Source organism: Gymnogyps californianus, chromosome 10 (genome assembly GCF_018139145.2).
Source record: "Gymnogyps californianus isolate 813 chromosome 10, ASM1813914v2, whole genome shotgun sequence".
In the NCBI taxonomy this organism is placed as follows: domain Eukaryota; kingdom Metazoa; phylum Chordata; class Aves; order Accipitriformes; family Cathartidae; genus Gymnogyps; species Gymnogyps californianus.
Window position 1 is genome coordinate 14,923,626 of NC_059480.1, and position 18,220 is coordinate 14,941,845.

At 46.9% G+C, this 18,220-nt stretch overlaps 1 protein-coding gene across 1 annotated transcript; it reads left to right on the forward strand.

Annotated features, from left to right (window-relative positions):
• Positions 1–6: 6 nt before the first annotated feature.
• On the forward strand, positions 7–17,623 carry LOC127020267 (D-beta-hydroxybutyrate dehydrogenase, mitochondrial-like; the record flags this gene model as incomplete). Its single annotated transcript, XM_050902775.1, has 5 exons — positions 7–39; positions 3,993–4,103; positions 10,667–10,808; positions 14,859–15,011; positions 16,716–17,623. Coding segments are annotated over 5 exons (921 nt in total), but the record flags the coding sequence as incomplete, so codon positions are not given.
• Between the last annotated feature and the right edge of the window lie 597 nt (positions 17,624–18,220).

Sequence of the window (18,220 nt, forward strand, 5' to 3'; positions counted from 1 at the left end):
CTCCTCCTCCTGCCGCGGCGGGCCCGCCGCGCCCTGCCCGTGAGTACCGCGGCGAGGGGCCGGGGGGCTTCGGCCCCTTCTGGGGCTCGCCAGGGGGAGGCCTCGGGAGGCTCCCCCGGGGCCCAAGATGGCGCCGCGCCCTCAGGCCCGCCTCTGCCGCTGGCTGCGGTTTAACCGGGCCGGGGCTGAGGCCTCGCGCCTGTGGCAGTTGTAGGCAGCCGCGCCGGCGCTGCCCGAGCGGGTGGCTGGGCTGGTGGAGGCTTAACACAGGCGCTGTGAGGGGAGATGAAATGCTGAGCTGTGAAGAGCCTCGGGCAGGCTGCCAGCCCCTCACACGGGCTCGGCCGGGGCCGTGGTGTGGCTAACTGCTGCCGCCCTGACCCCCGCGCTGCTGCGAAACCCCCTGTTACTTCACAGGGTTCATGAAGCGGTGGGTGCGTAGATTTTGTTCCAGTACTCTAAATATGGAAATGAGCGTAAGGGAGAAAAAAGCCCTGCGAGTGGAACAGAATTGCATAACCAGTCTCTTTTACATGTTTTAAAAAAATAACACAATATGTCTGGGGTTCTTTCAGTGGATTGGAGGTAATTTAGCTTTTGCTTACGCTCCCGACAACCTTTCTGCAGGCACCGGGAAGAACCTGCAAGTGAACGTGTTTTTGCTCCAGGGCCTCCAGCTCAGTCCTGCCCCTCTGAAATGGCCAAATAACAGCTTTGGCCCATTTTCAGCCTCCCACTTTGGTCTTCTTCTATCGGCTCTGCTCCTCTGACATTCCCCATCCCTGTCCCACCTGAGAAAATGCCTTCCCTTTAGTGAATATTTTCAGTTCCCTTTCCTGGGATTGAAAACTTCAATTTCCTGATTCTGGAAAAAAGGAACAAGCAAATTTTACTGTGTAACTGCTCTCATCTTCAAATTAATCTGTTTGGTAACAAGCAGATGGTCAGAGGAGGGCATAAAAGGGAACAGGATCCAGAAAACAAGTGACACAGTCGAAGAAGATAAAGTCTAGGCAAGCATGGTGGGTTCCCACATTGTCCAGAGAGACTGAGGCTGACAAATTAGCTTCACTTTCCTTACCCTCTTTGGCAATAAATGTGTATAATTTTGATAGATCACCTGCATGAGTAAAATAAATTCTACTATTTAACAAAGCGATCATATCCCAGTACGAAAAGCTAGTGAGGTGTGTGCATCTGAGCTGGCTGCAGGTTAAAATCCGGCTGCCTCGCTGAGGCTGTTTGAACTGTGTGGAACGTGTATTGCAGTGCTGTGGATCACACAGCGAGGACACAGACAGTATTACCCTGCCCGGATGCCACAGCAGCACCTCCAGTACAAGAAGTTACTCTGCACTCTTAGCAGGTCTCAGGTGCCCTGGCAGCACTGTACGCGAGTGCCGTCTCCTGTGCAGTATTTCCTGAGAGCGCTGTGTGACTGTTAGGGAGTGAGGCACCTGAAGTTCCTCAAAATGCTGATTAAGGTCGCTGCGATGCCTGCTAGAGAGGTGATAGCTAGTCCTCTCTGCCTGTCTCAGCACTGTGTCAAACTGCAAGCTGCAGACTGACCTTATCAAACTCCGGGAATGAGGCCCATTAGGCCTTATCTTAGGACTTTCAAAAGATAAGGATGATCAGGCTTTTCCGTGTTCAGAGGTTTTTTGGGGATAGGATGTTTTTGGCTGGGAATGGGGTCACTCCCTGCTCTCATCCCTGGGAGCTTTTTGTTGCCCAGGCATGGCACAAAGACGGGGGCAGCTACAGATGTGAGATCTAGTACATCCTTTGGGTTTTTGCACGCTCATTAGTGCTGCTGGAGCCTCAGTCTATTATGAACCATGCTGCTGTAGTCTCATGTTTTAATACCAGCAATTAGAGTAATACCAAATAATTAACAAATAATCACAGGAGCCTTCTCATACTGTAAGTTGTTCCTCACTTTTCTCCCCATTATAGACAGCTGAGAGCATTTTTAAACCTCCCCCTTTCTGTCTACATTTTGGTGGTTTGTTGTTTTTTGGGCTTTTTTAACCAGAGAAAGCAATCCAGCTGCTGGGGCTAAAACAAGATGCACACAGGAACACAGCCCAGCCATTTGCTTTTATTTCCTGCAGCTGAGCTCTGTCCTTATCAGACCGGTTGATGAAGGAGCTAATGATGGTTGAGGACTGGGTATCTTCTCTGTTTGCTTCTCCTGAGTTCTGGAAGTGATTGCAACTCTGTATCTCCTGTGCAGTTCCTCTTCATTTGGGAAGTCCTCTGTCTTCAGGATTCAGAGGCAAGGGTCTAGGGACGTGAGGCAGAGAAAAAAGCTAAATCCTTTCTTTTTTGATGGGCTGGCTTGCTGAATTATTGAGGGAGGTAACCTTGGCAAATTCTGTGATCTGGTTCATATTTGATCCTCATCTCTCTTGGAGTTGTGTCACTGTAAATTAAATTAAGACTGAGCACTGTATATTTAATTTTCACGTATCTTTTGTCCTATAGCTGTAGCTACCTTCAGAGCTTTAGTCGAGCTAGCCTGTAGCTGGATGCTCTTTGTCTGAGTGTAGGAATCAGTGTTAATGGGAGTGTTTGTATGATAAATGCAGGTTAGACTTTTGATTGGTTCTCATTTCAACGTCAGATCATGACTCCCCTTTGAAAGCAATAACCTTAACATGAGTTATAGGACAGGACAGGGTGTAGCTTATTTGCATATTGCTCTCTGCTTAGGCTCATCTTGAGTTTGTGCAGTAATGCTCTGATCACTATCACCCTGCAATTATTCCTGATTGCCACTTCGCTACCATGCACGTCAGCAAAACAAGAGATCAGAGAGTCCTGGTGATTGCCCCATTTCTGTCTGAAAAAGTGGCTGGACAAGCCGGTGCAATTCATACGTAAGTAGTATAAAATACAAATGTTCGTATTCTAGCTGTTGTTAATAGAGTAACAGGGAGTATTAGTTGCAGATATCTCCACAGAGATGGAAGTGACCTCGCTTCCTTGTTGCATTCTCTAGATCTTTATTACTATGTCACGTTATTGCCTCACGGATATGGTTTCAGTTTGGAGCAGTGTGTAGCACTGCAGCTGGGTGCCTGCTGGTTGGGTTAAGTGTTAGGAGTTCATTGCTTCACAGCTGTGAGGAGAGCAGGGGAGAGATGGCTCTCAAGCAAAGAAAGAGGGTGAATGGGCAGTGTTTTGCTACAGGCTTCTCTTCAGGATTTGGGATTCTGTTTTCAGATCTATCACAAGCCTATTATATCATAGCAGATGGAGTATCAAATCTTCTCTCTCAATTTATCTGTCGGTCAAAAGATAATAATGTACGAGAGAACCATGGGATTTGATAAGTTGTTCCTGTTAAGCCTGCAGTGTTTCAGAAGGAAACCCTAACCTGTAGTCACATTCCTGCATGCTAAAATACAGCATGGAAAGTACCGCATAGAGTGGGAGTAGGTGGGGAACAGACAATAGAGTCACTCTGCAGGTAAAAGAGCTGCTGTACAGTTCAAGCAGTTAACATACTATTATTTGGATGTTTTCTATGCTGCTCTTTCTTATAATGCCTATGAGCTGGTAGATCACTAACTTTTGAAACGTTTCTGTACTGCTTTGGCCACTGATACTTGCAAGAAAGAGTTACTGTTCTAGCTTGGGTATCAATGCAACACAAATTGTTACAGACCAGTAACCAATTGAATAAATGTAGGGTTTCACAGTAGCTGGGAGCTGGTTGTGTTTCTACACAGGAATCTCATCACCTCATTTACGCTGGTTGACCCAGCAGAAGCTTTGCTGAAATTGCTGGGTTTAGACTGCAGTCAGGTTAGTGTGCAGACAGATATGTGGCTACTGTGACTTGCAGCTGGAATTGTACCTCCTAAACACTGGCTGGCCCTGGCTGCAGGGCTGCAAGCTGCTCCTGTGCTATGGTGCTGGGTGCTGGTGGTGCCTGCAGTATTGCAATATCTGATGATAGCATATTACTGTCTTTCCTCACACAGGCTGAAGGGAAGGCGGTGCTAGTAACAGGCTGTGACAAAGGTTTTGGACATGCCTTGGCAAAACAGCTTCACGCAAATGGATTTACTGTTTTTGCTGGATGCTTGCTTGTGGTGAGTAGTAATATTGATCAAAATTCTTCTCTGATTGGAGAAAAATGCTTCTCAAGTGACAGCATCTTCATCTGCAGCCTCCGTTTACCCTAGTCCAAGACCTGAGGGAAGTGCAGTGGGCAGGGATCATTACATCTTCCATTGCTTCATCTGCCTGTTGCATCTTGTCATTCCTGTAATTCTGAGCTCTTTAGGGCAGGGACTGTCTGTCAACTGCACATCTGTACAGTAGCTTGCACAGCAGGGAACTGTTCACTGCTGGAAGCCTCTCAGCAATACCGCAACACACTCAGTAAATCTGATAGTCCAAGATCACTGTGGCACTATGGCTTTCTGTCTTCCCTGGCATCTCTGTTGCTGTCTTCCATTCTGTCACTTTCCTTTGGGGACACTCTCCTGAAACCCATCTCCAAGCCACCTCTCCTGCCTTGTTCAGCTTCTGTTTCCAAAGTGTCTTCTAACTGTGCTTCTGCAGAAGCTATTCAGTTTCTGGATAGCTGAATAAACAAATTTACTGTACCTTTCTGATATCTGTAGGTCTCACCCTCTGTCACCTGTGTTTGGCAGACGGCATCACTTGTTGTAAGAGATCAGTTTAGGCACATTGAATCAGAAGGGGTTGCAGACCCATCATCCCAGTCCCTGCTCTTGCAGGTAACCGTGTTATGTAATCCTCTTTATAAACTGGGCCAGCTCCACTTCCATCTCAGCTGGGGTTTTACCCTTTCTATGCTTTTTTGCTGTTTTGATAGTCAAAACTCATGTGACTTCCAACCTGAATTGTTCAAAATCAGTTCATACCCACTTGTTTCTCGGTTTGAAGGTGGCCATTTCAGCACAGGTGCTCAGGGAGTGATGACCACAGATTCTTGAGTAGTGTGGAGGGGGAGAACAAACAAAAAAAGGTGGCCCTCATTGCCTGTGTGATCTCAGCGGAGGTTACGTTCTTCCACCACACCAGAAGGGAAAGTTATTATCAGCTGACATATTGTGTAACTTGAGAGCAAGAGAGTCCTGTTTGGAAAATTGCCACTATTTGGAAATTTCCATGAGGAGGCTCTGTAAATCCTTCAGTAATCATGTCATATGATGGTCTGGGATGCCTGTCTCTGTGGTGATAGCGAGTCAGGCACTCGCTTTGCAGAGCAGCAGGTGTAGGGAACAGAAAGGAGAGGGGAGATAGGGTGGTCTGAGAGTGCTGTTCAGAGGGCAGCATGCTAGTGTGGAGCAGAGAGGGCCAGGCTCCATTTGAAGCCACATAAAGAAACTAAATGCTCCCAAAGTGAGCCCTGCTTGCTTGTTTTATTGATGAAAAAATATATGTCTGTCTTCTTGATCACAGATTATATTACCTGTCCCAGAATGGTTGTGCAGCTCTCAGCATCCCCTCTGATCTGGCCTGGCAACTTCTTACTTGGAGCCAAAATTTTTGTGGTTCTGTACTTATATTCTGTGTGGAAGTGGAAAATGCATCAGCAATCATAGTGATCTGCAGGTGACTTTCAGGAGGTTAACTGAGCACTTGACCCTGAAGGGGTAGAGAGTGGGAGAATGTGGGTTTTCTTGTTCTATGTGTTAATATGTTTTCAGGAGACCTGGACTTAGAGCTCCAGGATTTCACTTGTGGTTCCCCCCTGCCCCCCCCGCCCAGGTTGTTGGTGTTGTCTTATCTGCTGTTACATGCATCTGAAGGACAGGGTCTGGTGGTAGCACAGTTATCTGGATAGCTGTTGCAAAAATATTACAGCTGAATGCTTTCTACGATTATTGGGACAGCCAGCATCCTCATGGAACAGCCTTGTGTTTTAGATGGTTCAGGGAGATAATAGCCTAGGAATTTAAAATTTGATGAGCAGGATCTTACTGAAAACCTAATGGTAGAATGTGCGTGGGATGAAAATGGTTATAAATCTAGAGCTGAGTGCTCTGAGAAAAGGAAGCATAGAGTGACTACAGAAAAGGATGATGGATCCAAAAGAAGCAGGAAACATCAGTGAAGACAGGGAGCTGTTAGGTCAGATCACTTGTGAAGAACAAGGTATGAGCGTATGAGTGATTATTGCTGATAAGTGAAGGAGTGCACATGCAGTGTGGCTAAGGATGCAGCTACCCTATGGTAACTGGCAGTGTGCGTCTAAGTGCTCGTGACAAATGCAAGGAAACTTATCCGGTCATGAGAGAAGTGTGAGCTGCTGTAGGTTCACTGCAGGGTCAGAGCACGTACGGGGTCAGTTGTTGTAGAGCAGATGCCAGGCTATTAGTTCACACATAGTTACTCCATCATCACTTACTTGCATGCTTTTATGCGGAGAATAAAGGATCCCTGATGTACTAACCACCACAGAAAGCTCTTGCATTAAATACAAGATGGTACACTGTCAGGTGCATCAGGAGCTTTTTAATGATCAGACAGTCAAAAATGAAGTTACAGGAATAACAAGAGTACTGCAAGCAGGCTGGGATAGAACTGGAAAGGATCAAGTGCAAAAGGGATTTCATTTAGCAAGGACAAGTAAGTCCACAGAGAAAGTTTCTGTTAATATATTAGGATTAAGATGGAAAAACACACAGAAACCAGTTACAAAATAACCTGAAACGTAGAAAGTACAGAAAAAGTTGAAATAATCACTGTCTTATTTTCTTTGATCTTACTGAAAAAAAGGATAAATTGTTTTCAGATGCCTACTGCCAGCAGTTTTCATGAGGACTGCAGGCAAGAAAAGGGAAAGAACAGGGAATGTTTACATAAATGGATGTGTTCAAGTTCACCGGGCCTGATGAAATGTACTGAAGAGCATTTAATGGATGAGCCATTGTGATTTCTGCCCCATGGGTGATATTTTCAGGAGCACCTGGAGGCCAGGGGATTTCCAGAGAGCTGGAAGAGGGCGGATATTTTACTTCTCAAAGGAGACAGACCTCTGGAATTGCCAACCAGGCAGCTCACCTTCGGTGTGCTAGATGAAATTGTAACACACTGATCTGTCAATTTTACAAATGTCTAGATCATAGCGTGATACACACTGTATGTATAAGTTTACCAGGAACAGACTGTGCCCTATCAGTCTAATCTCATTCTGGCTAAGCAGCAGAGTGGTTAAAGGGGAAGGAATAAATGTATCCTGAATAAGGGTTTTGACACAGTCCCTCATGATAGTCTCATGAGCAAATTTATGCTCTAAGCCTGTGACTGCTGTTCAGTCCCAGGGAAATTTTCTTGGAAGTGCCCCCTGGAATAAAGAGTTCACTTGGAAAGAAATGTGCGTGGTGCCAAGCAGGGGGGATTGCAGGCCCTTTGGGGAATAAGGTTCAAAATGATACTGATAGATCGGATGGAGTCTGAAATCAATTAAGTGGAATCCAGTAATGACAAGTGCAAGGTGTTCCGCCCAGGAGACACAGGAAGGGAGTGGGTGGATAAGCAGCAGCAGGGTGGGGGGGAACTGGCGCAGACGGAGCAAGCTGGCCGGATCCACGGGTGTTCAGCATTGTGTTTGTGGCTTCCTGATTCCCACTGACATCTCACTGCGGGTGCCCAAGTGCCTGCCAGGACCTAATCCTGAATCCCATGAGCTTCCCCGGGAAAAAGCCGTGGCTCGGTCCATTACAGGAGGGCTCCCTGCTAACAAGCACCTGGGTGATCTGCCTGTTCCTCAGCACCAGCTGCATTGGGATCCTCCGAACCAGAGCAGGAGAGAGGAGCGAGCAAGGGGAAGGGGAGGCAGCAGAAAGCTGGAGCAAGGCTCCTCTGCGGGGTGGAGCGGGCTTGTGTGGCTGTCGGGCTCCCCGCCCAGGAGCAGCCCCTGCTAGGCGGAGAGTGGGGTGGGCAGCCAGAGCCGTGCAGGGCTGCGAGGGCAGGATAACTGGGGGAAATGAGATAGCTGGGAGGAAACAGCAAAGTCCTACTGAAGACCTCTCTGGAGAGTACTTGGGCAGCAAGCTGGGCTGGAGCAGGGCAGCTTTCAACTCTGATAGAACTGGGAAGGGGAAGCTGGGAGATTCTCTGAGAGGACAAAAATCAGACCAAAAAAAAGTGACAGCAAAGGGAGGGAGAGAGAGGTTTTGCAGGAGCAGTTGGGCCACTGCTGCCAGGACCCCGCTCGACTCACGCTGCTGCGTGGCTCCTGCTGGTGAGTCCCAAGACCACGAAGGCCATCCCAGGGAGGACAGCCTGGCTGCTCCTGCGGGAACTGTTCCAGGTATTTTCCAAGCCAGCAAATCTACCATTTAAAAAACAAGGAGGAAGTACCGTGTGGGTATCTGAACAGGGAATGTGCTTACAGCCCCTGAAGACCACAGAACATGAGATGATGTTCACTTCTTTCCATAAAACTACATGGCTGCTTCATTTGTGAAGAGGTTTTCTGGATGTAAGAGTTAAGCAATTTGTTTTCCAGTTAAATAGTGGCTGAGGTGGTGTCTACAACTATGAAAAGTGGTTCCAATTGATATTGCATGTTGAAGTCAGTCTTCCAAAATCAATATGTTTTGTCAACAATGAATAAATTATAGCTGGGAAGGTAACTTTGCAGATTGAGTTGCATTGATGATAGGGGAAAATTCATTTCAATATGAATATTACAAACCTTTTATACTGGATTTTTAAGTTGCTGGCCTATGACTTTGTTTCTCAAAAAACAGTGGAATTATTTCTTATTTAGTTTATAAACATTATCAAAGATTAAAAAACATGTAGACAAAGGTGTTTTCAGTGCTCTGAAATGACAACTGGTACTTGAGTACAGATATAGTTGAGGGTTTTTTTTCTATATAGATACAGTAAATCTCTCTTTACAAGCTGAATTAGCTCCACTTTATTCACTGTTAAGCAGCTGAAAGTTGCTTTGTGTAACTCGGTGAGATGCAAGAGCATCTTGCAGAAATATAGTGAGGCATCACGCAACCCTCACCCGTTTCAAAGGGAATACAATATTTTGGTGACTATGTTATTAACTACTTGTAATGCCATTTTCAGAGATTCTTTTCATGGCTAGATAGGAGGGCTAGACACAGCGTGTCACTGTGTCTGATGTGCATTAGAAAAGCTTCAAGTTTTTATTTGCTGTTTTTGTGATACCTGGAAAGAAGTCAGTTGTGAAATGATATGCAGCCATGGGGCCAGCAACTCATTCCTACTATTGTCATAATGCCAGTATAACTATATATTGATTTTTAAGAGAGCTACCCGGTTTTGCTCAAGGCTGTGATGGACATTTCAGCTCTTTTCCTTCATTACATGTCATTGTTCACTGGACTAAAGGTGGAGGTGAGATGTTGTATACTATATTCATTAAATAGCCTGAGATACGTATAGAAAAACTAAGCGGTTACACGTTTTTTACATCAGCCTGGCTGCAGAGGCAGCTGATCAGGTGACTGTGGAAGGGTTGCTCGCCTTGTTTGCCCTTGTGCTGTGGGAGTTGGTATCAACTGCTAAAGGAAGAGTGGCAGCCAGGCATGGTGACTCACCAATTCATAACTTCTTCCTCCTTAATGAGGCAGAGCCTGTGATTCAGGAAGTAGTTTGGTGAATTAAATCTCAAGCTTGCTGTGGAACTGCATGGCTAGTCTGTGCTCTTTTTGCTTTTATTTGTTATATACCACCTGAGCAAGGCTGTAAGGCTTAGGCAGCAATCCTGTCTGGAAGTGACTAGGTAAAACTTTGAATTTGAACTGTGTTTATGTTTGACTAAACAAAAAAAAGCTGCAATAGTAACAGAATCTCTAATGATAGCAGCTGGGGGGGCGGCAGCAGGAAAGAAGGAAGATAGGAAAAGGATAGAAAGGAAAGCAGAGCCATCATGTTCTTATTACCTATAGGGTAAAAAAAAAAAAAAAAAAAAAAGACTTCGTTCCTCAGCCTGAATCTCTTTTCGTGCCTTATGTCTGTAATCGTGTGGCAGATCTCCACTGTGCATGTATTCCTGTGCATCCTGTTCTGCTGCATAGTAAGAGCAAAATATTATTATTATATAGGTTCAGCTGTAAATGCTTCCTCCTGTATCCTGTAGCATCAGACTATTTGCTGTTAGGCATGCCAAAGGTGTCCCTGCTCTCTTGTTTTCAAAGTGGTCTGACAATACTATTTCATTAGAAGCCAGGCAATATTTTCGGATGACATGAGTACAGCCTAATTAGCCTTTTGCTTTTAAGCCTGGAAAATCTGACTATGATTTCTGTACAAGTGTTTGCTATGTTACCTGCAGAGCATGGAGACTGAGGCAGTGGAAAGTCACCTACGGTTAACCCAGGCTGGCACAGTATTTCACAGTGTTACGGACATGACACCCTTCATGCAAGGAGCTAACAGCAGGGGCTTTGTGGCCCTTCAGAGCAGTGGGTCAGTGATGCAGATACAGGAGCTGTGCTGGAGGGAATAGGAAGATGGCTGTGGGTTGCGGGCTGGTTTGTGTGGCTCACGTGCTTATTTGTGCACCAGGTTTACACCTCTGTGTGCAATTTCAATAGCTTCTATTTTCTGTCCATGTGAACATGCCTCTCCCCAAGCTGCATTACTGTTCCTTGTCTGTCTTAGTGGGACATCTTTCTTTTCTGCTGAACAGGATGAGAATGGAGACGGAGCCAGGGAGCTGAAGAACATGAAGTCAGATCGCATGAAAGTGCTACAGATGGATGTGTGCAGTGACCAGGAGGTGGCTCAGGCCGTGGATTTTGTGAAGAGGACCCTGAAGGAGCCAGAGGAAGGTATGCGGGGATCTTTGCATTTCCAGCACAGCTGGCTCTTTGCTGTGCTCTTTGAATCCTTCCTACAGAGCAGGCCATGCACTGGCCAGGTCATTCCCTCTCTGCACTGCCAAAAGAGGGTTAACAAGCCTGGAGGCCTGTGACTGTGTGGCTGGCAGTCAGGCAGTGCTGTACCCGGGTCAGTGAGGAGAATTGTCTTGCTGTTGATGTGCAGGTCACATGGAAAGAGACCCAAGACTGGCTGGAGCATTAGGCTCTAGCTCTACATCCCATAAAAAGTGATGAGTGGCAGCAAGCCCACAAGAGCCTGTGTCTTTATCCTGGAGTTTCTGTGAAGGGCATGGGATGGCCAGAGCCAGATCCCCTCCTGGTGCTCCTGCTGCAGCCTGGCTCACACAGACCTTTCTGTAGTGACCCTGTTAGTGAAGAGGTGATGGGCCCTGGCTGCTTGCTGCTGCCCCCTCTGCTGTGCTGGTACAACCTGTTTGTGTAACTGAGTGCTGAGCTGGAGCACAAAACTGACCTGCACCCAAACCTGGATTATTCTTCAGCCAGGTCAATCCATGCTTTCAGTTTGCAATGCAACGTCCCAGAGGTGATATGAGGCAGGATCCAGGGTGGGCTTGGCATAGACCACCTTAATCCACATGCCACCTTAAGCGCAAGTCCAGCTCATGGACCCTAAGAGCATGTGAAAGAAGATAGGAGTTCCTTCTGCACGCTTCTTTCCTTCTTGGAAGTGGTTTGGCAGTGGGATGTGAGCTTACAGTTGGAGCCTGGTGTAACACCACCTAATCTTTTCCCATGTGGTGAGATTGTGAGGCTTCTTGTCCTGCATAGGTTTCTCTGCAGCCTCTGTGCAAGTAGCAAGCTGGACAGCAGCTGAGGGTGGACTGAAGTTTCACATCTGTGGCTCCAGCACTTAAGGGTCATGTGGCTGGAGGATGATTGCTCCTCTTGAAGCTTGGATGAGATTGACATGGGCCTATCTTTGTTCGCAGCAAGTATAAAGCTAGTAAATAACAATAGCTCTAATCTTTATGCAAATTACGTGGGTACACCCTTCCTCCTAAAACAAGTGTATGAAATGTAACCAAGTTACGTACAAGCTCTGATCCCACATATGTTCTCTCTGCATGATTTTTCTTCCTACACAATCACCCAGCCCTCGTCACACATTTCACGGCTTTCTCAAGCTTTTCCTGAAGAGCCCAGCAACAGCAGTGGTGGCACGGAGCCATTTCCCACTGAGTGAAAGCTTGTAAGGGAGCAGCTCTATTGCTTCTATAAATGCAGCAGTGTTTGCAAAACCGTGTGTGTAGCAGGGACAGAGAAGTCTTGCATCCTTGATCAGCGAGTTGGACCGGTTCCTCCTGCTCTTGAGAGCCTTATCCTGTAGTTGGTTGCTCCAGCACAGTGTGCAAAGCAGCAAAGGGTTCTTTTTAGGCCCATCAGTGTGACTGAGGTTTGGGGCTTGCGAATATATAGTGCTCAGTAAGTAAGTGATGGAACGTAGAGACTATTGAGAGTGAAGTGCCTTGCACAGAGGTGCTTGTTGCACACTGAGTGTAGCCCCAGAGGAGCTAGTGCAGAACAGTTCTTGCACTGTACATTTATACCTCTTCTCCCTGTATTGTGTACATAAGGCTAAACTCATTTCGATAGGAGTGCCTGATTGTTTTCAATCTTATGCAGTTCCCACTGTGATGTTGACACTAAAGAAATAATAGTGATAAGGCTCTGCTCAATAAACACACCGCTGTCCAGCAAACAGCCCTGTGACCAGGTACCTATCAGCACTTTGTTCTGTACATAACGTGACCTGATCGGTGAGCAATGAAATTCCAAGAATGAATTATTGTAAATAATGTTTTCATGAATGTCCCTGCATCTAACCTCGTAACCCAAGAAATGGGAAATAGTCGTAGAGAACTTTAGTCAGGAATACTCTGCAGAGGTCAGTTTGGGACTGACAGTTTAAGTCTTTTGTGGTCTTTGGTAAATCCCTGCCAAGTTTGGTCTGCATAGCTTCTTGTTACTGGTGAAATTACACCATTAGATGCCCTGTTTCCACGGTCCTCCTGCTAGCAATTAGAACTTGCTTTGCAGCAACGCATGGGACCCCGTTCAGGCTGAGATGCTGTGCTGGCTGCCAGATGAGTGTGAATTTCAGAGTTATCTTGACCCATTAAAGCTGGGAGCTTCAGCAAGTGCAGCAGCGACAGGCAGGGGATCTTGGGCAGAGGAGGAGTAGAACTACCCAACTGCAGCATTTAGAAACTTGAATTAATAAAAACGGAAGTAAGGATAGGTAAGCAAGATGTTTTCTTGGCTTTTGCTGCAGGCCATGGCTTAGCTGTTATCCCAAACAGCCCCTGGGGCTGTCGTGGCCCAGTGGGGATTGGGAAAGGGTTGTTCTGGAGGAGGATGGAGCTGCAGGCCAGTGAACTGGAGCGATATTTACCACTGTCTGACAGAGACAGGTGTGCAGGGTAAAAGGGGTGCTGGGATCACCACCTGAGAGCTGGGAGGTGCGGGAATGGTGGCAGCTATAATAGGCAAATCCATTCTGGGACAGACCATGAGGGAATGGTTAATGCACTGTTATCACTGAGTAGGATGTGACCTTCTCTGGTCTGCTATACACAGCTGGTCAACAGCCTTCAGGGAGAATAAACTTAGCTGGGAATGGGGCAGGGTTACTAGGGCTGGTGTGAGAGTAGAGCACCAGTCTAGCAAGGGCATGTTGGTGTTTTTAAATGCACCAGGAGGGTAAATTCCATTGGTGTTTATTGGGCAATGGTAGAATATTGCAATTTGCGTAGAGGGCTGTGTTCGGTACAATACATGGTTACTGTCTGACCATGAATAAATACAGGCTGGAAATTATTAAAAGACTTTCATATATCAGGGCAGGGAAGCTATGGAGTAGAGGCACAGCAAACAGCCCAAAAAATTTTGAGAGAGAGCTTGATAAGTTTTATCAACAGGGTGGCATGACGTGGGTGCTTTTGATAGCAATGTCAGAGCTCCCTGGGCACGAAGACTCCTTCTTAGCCCTATGTGTGTTCTTGGTGGTAAGAGGAAGGTCAGGGAGTAGAAAGGGGCCCCGACTCCAGCTGGGTACTTACACAGTGAAAAATAACCATGGTGTACAGCAGGACACCTAATGAGGAGCAAGTCTTATCTTGTTCCAGCTCTTCTGTCTTTCCCTCCTGCAGTTTGTGGCTACGTAGTCCTGTGTTTCAACAAATTCACAAAGTACGGACTCAGTCCTACAAATGTTTGCCACTGGGACTCCTGCAGTAATCGCTTTGAAGGGCCAAGTCCTCAGTGACCTGCTAAGTCCTGGACATGTAAGGGGCTCAGTGCAGAAGCTCTTTGTAAGCACAGTCAATTTAATTTTGACAGGACTGCATGCACAAAAGGTGTTCATTTTTAAATTCTAGTAGTTTTAAGGGTTGATTGTAAGTTTGCCATCTTCTGCTAGAGTTAGGATTGAGGGAAACCAAATACCTGAACTAAAATACAGCCGCTGTTAACTGGGCCATAAACCTGCAGATCAATACCATGCACTCTGCAAAACAGTGAGTCAGAACTGTGAAGGGCATTTCCAAGATATTTGTGGTTTGTTTGTTTTGGTTTTTTTTTTTTTAAATTGAGGGAAAGTCCAGCCCTCTCCAAATTGCAAAAGTGATAAAGTCACTGAGTGAATACAAACCTGGGACCAACAGGAACCGTAAAAGAGGGTCAGCCAGATCCAGCTGTACAAAGCCTCAGGACAGCCTTTGACCTTAGAGGAAACGTTCAGGGAGGCAATGCTTGTGTGGCCCCATCACTCTCCGTGGAGCTCCAATCAAGCCCCACTGGCTTCATTTCTGGTATAGCAAGAGTATATTTCATTTCCTTGCTGGGTTTTTCTCTACGACTTTTTTCTACAAAAGTGCACAGTTCTTTGTCAAGGGGTTGGGTTATTTTGAACAACAAGGAAAGCTGCTTCTCTGTGACACTCTTCCTCATTCCACTCTTTAACCATGTGTTTGTTGGCAGGTCTGTGGGGCCTGGTGAACAATGCTGGCGTCTCGACCTTTGGAGAGGTGGAATTTGCAAGTTTAGATGACTACAAAAAGGTGGCAGAGATCAACCTGTGGGGCACCGTGAGGGTGACAAAGGCTTTCCTTCCCCTCATTCGCAGAGCTAAAGGTACATGCTGGGCAATGTGGCAAGACTCAGAGAGAGCTTTTGCAGCACAGCAAAGAGATGTAGCTAAAAATCATGACTCAGACTGTGCTTTGAGGAATACCTGTGCAGTCCAAGGAGGGTGTCTGAGGCATGCAAGCAAACTAGACAGCAGGGTTCAACATGCTGTGTAAGCATTTGGTAGTACAGGCCACTCTTGGGGCAGTCCAGGCACCTACACAGCAGGTACTATTTTAAACATCCCAGGATATCGGAGACCTTTGTGCAGTACTGGCAGATATGACATAGGACTCCAGGCCACTTTTAGAAAAAGTGACTGCAGGCCAGACAAGATAATCCTGGCCTCCAGAATCCACCAAGTGCTTATGTTTGGATAACTGAATCTTCTCCCTTCATGTCATTCAATTCACAGATGATTGAGGAGTGGTAGTGGTGGAATAAATGAGAGTCAATAACAACCATTTTCGATATCCTACAAGACAACAGTATTATCAAAAGTCTTTGGTTTGTATTAAAAAAAAAAAAAAGATATGTATGAGCAGAACTCTGAAGAGCTTCTTTATTTAGCACATGTGGGAGAATGCTGGCGCAGCTGTGTGTTCTGTGAGGACAGAAAGGGGTTGTATTGAGAAGATTGCTCAGATACCATTTCCAGAAAGCAAGTACCCACTAAAAAAGCCCCATCTCACTACAAAAGGTAGTGAGGCCATCAGGTCAGCAGGTGGTTCTCACAGTCCCTCCAAGCTGCACTTAGGTCTGGAATGAGAGAGCAGAGCTGCCTGCTTGTTTCTCAGCTAAAATTTCAAGCTGCAGAAGGGTGTCATGCTCCATGGCTGTGAAAATCCTCTCTGTAAAAATAGCTGGTGAGATTTCAAGGGCCTGTTTGTAAGTGCATCTGAAACCATAATTGCACACATCTTGTCTTGGGGAAGAACAGAGCCACCCACAGAGGCGTGACCACTGCTGTCACTGCCCCTCGGCAGTGCATGATCTAACACAAGCTGCCAGAGCTCTGCAATTGGGCTGGCATGGGCTGCTGGTGGGAGTTAGGACAATTGTTCTTTGCTGCCCCATAGGCAGCAGCATGTCAAGTCTACTCTCCGTTTGTCCCAGGCATGTAGCACTCTAGGCACTCCTGGCCAGCCAGCTGGGTGAGCAGGCTGTGCTGCTCATGCTGCAGGTTCAGAGAAATCTCTACTGGTTCTCTGCCATCCAGCTCAGGTCTAGAAGCATGTAGCTGTGTTAGGCAGAGTGGCTGCAGATAAGCTGTCATGCTTACAGAAAGAACCAGAACCCTTGTATGGCATCACACTGTGTTGTGTGCTTTCCAGCTCGTAACACTGCTAGCTAGGAGCTTGAACGCTTCTCTAGCAAGACACAGAAGTGGGGCACAGAGATGTGAGAGCACACAGTAGCCTCAGAAGATCTGGGTACTTCCTTACTTGGAAATTAGGAGGGGAATGTCTTGTATGCTTTGTAAATCCTTTTTAATACAGAGGCAGGCATGTGTACCATCCATGGAGGAGGTCAGAGCAGGGGCTAGCCTTGCTTGAATCAGAAGAGAAAGGCTCCTTGACAGGGCATTTGAATGCTGCTTCAAGATTCAGATTTTACAAATCTGCATCGTCCAACAAAGCACCTTTTTACTGGGATGTTCTGGCTGCTGCTTCTGCGGCCCATCATCTCTCCCTGCTCTTTTCTCTCTAGGCCGTGTGGTGAATGTCACAAGCATGTTGGGACGGATGGCGAGTCCATCTCGCTCCTGCTATTGCATTTCCAAATTTGGGGTGGCAGCCTTCTCCGACTGCCTCCGGCAGGAGATGTACCGCTGGGGTGTCAGAGTCATCCTCATTGAGCCCAGTAACTTCGTGGCAGCAACAGGCATCCTGACGGCAGACGGCATCGACAAACAGGCTGACGCACTGTGGAGCAGAGCCAGCGACACTGTGCGGGAGGACTATGGGAGGGAGTATTTCACTCGCCACGTGGCCCTGATGAAGTCCTTTGTTAACAGTGGCCTGAAGGACATGTCTCTGGTCTTGAATGACATCACCGATGCGCTCACTTCCCCATGCCCAAACAACCGTTACAATCCCATGGAGACGTACTGGTGGGTGAGGCTGCAAGTCATGACTCACCTGCCCACTGCCATTGCCGACTGGCTCTACATCCCCGGAGCCACCCTGTAAATGGCAGTCCTTCAGGCATCCTTCCAGTGGTCGCCTGTAAATGGCCGTCCTTCAGGCATCCTTCCCGTGCTCATACGTACACACAGGTTAGAGCTGACTTAGTCAGGACTGTCTGCACCATTGCTGATGCATCTCCCCTGTAGATGCATGTGCTTTCACTTTGGGTTATGGCTTCAAGTCTTGTGTTCTGGGATGCTGAGAACAGCATGGCGCTTTTGTTTTTTTTCCTAATTCTTGCTCTTTGTATTCCCTGCTGTCCTGATTAAAGTTGAAAGGTGTTTTCCTTTTAACTGTGGAGGAGGCAGAGGAAGGTTAACATAATGGGTCAAATATGTGGCTAGTGTAATTAGGTCAGCAGAGTTCCCCCAGTGATAAATTTGGCTCATTAATGGGCTCTTGCTTTTCCTTACAAGGACAGGCTGCTAATAGCAGAGCAAAGCTGTTGCTATGAGATGTCTCAAAGGGAGAAACTAAAATGGGAAACAAAAGCAGAGTTCTCCATTTGATTGAAAATGGGTCAGTCACAGCCTTCCATCGTTTTCATGATACTGCTAGGAAGCTCTGCTGCGCTGTGACTGTCTGCTCTTTCCAGGAAAACAGCAACACTGCACCTAAACAGCCTCATTACCTAGCTTGGGCAGGTCAGATCCCTGCAAAGAAGGGTTCTTCCCTCCCAGCACTGTGGCCAGGAGGTGCCAGAGCCAGCAACTGTGGACAGCTGGGCAGGGAAAAGCCCTTCTAGAAAGGAGTGAGGTCTGAGCCATCCCTCAGTCAGTCCCTGTGGATGCTGGCACTTGCAGCCTCTCTCCACCCACTGCTGATGAACTTTGTGGGACAGGGTTGAATCTGATGTAGCAAACAAATTTGGCTCCTCTGACTGCTGCCTTAGGTACCGGTGCCTGAACTGCTCAACTGTGGTACAGGCACTATCCAGCCGTCCCCCTGCTTCCCTCATGTCACTGCCCCATGCTAGGCTCCCTCTTGCTGGTGAGGGAGCTGCTCTTGCTTTCCCAAATCAGTTTT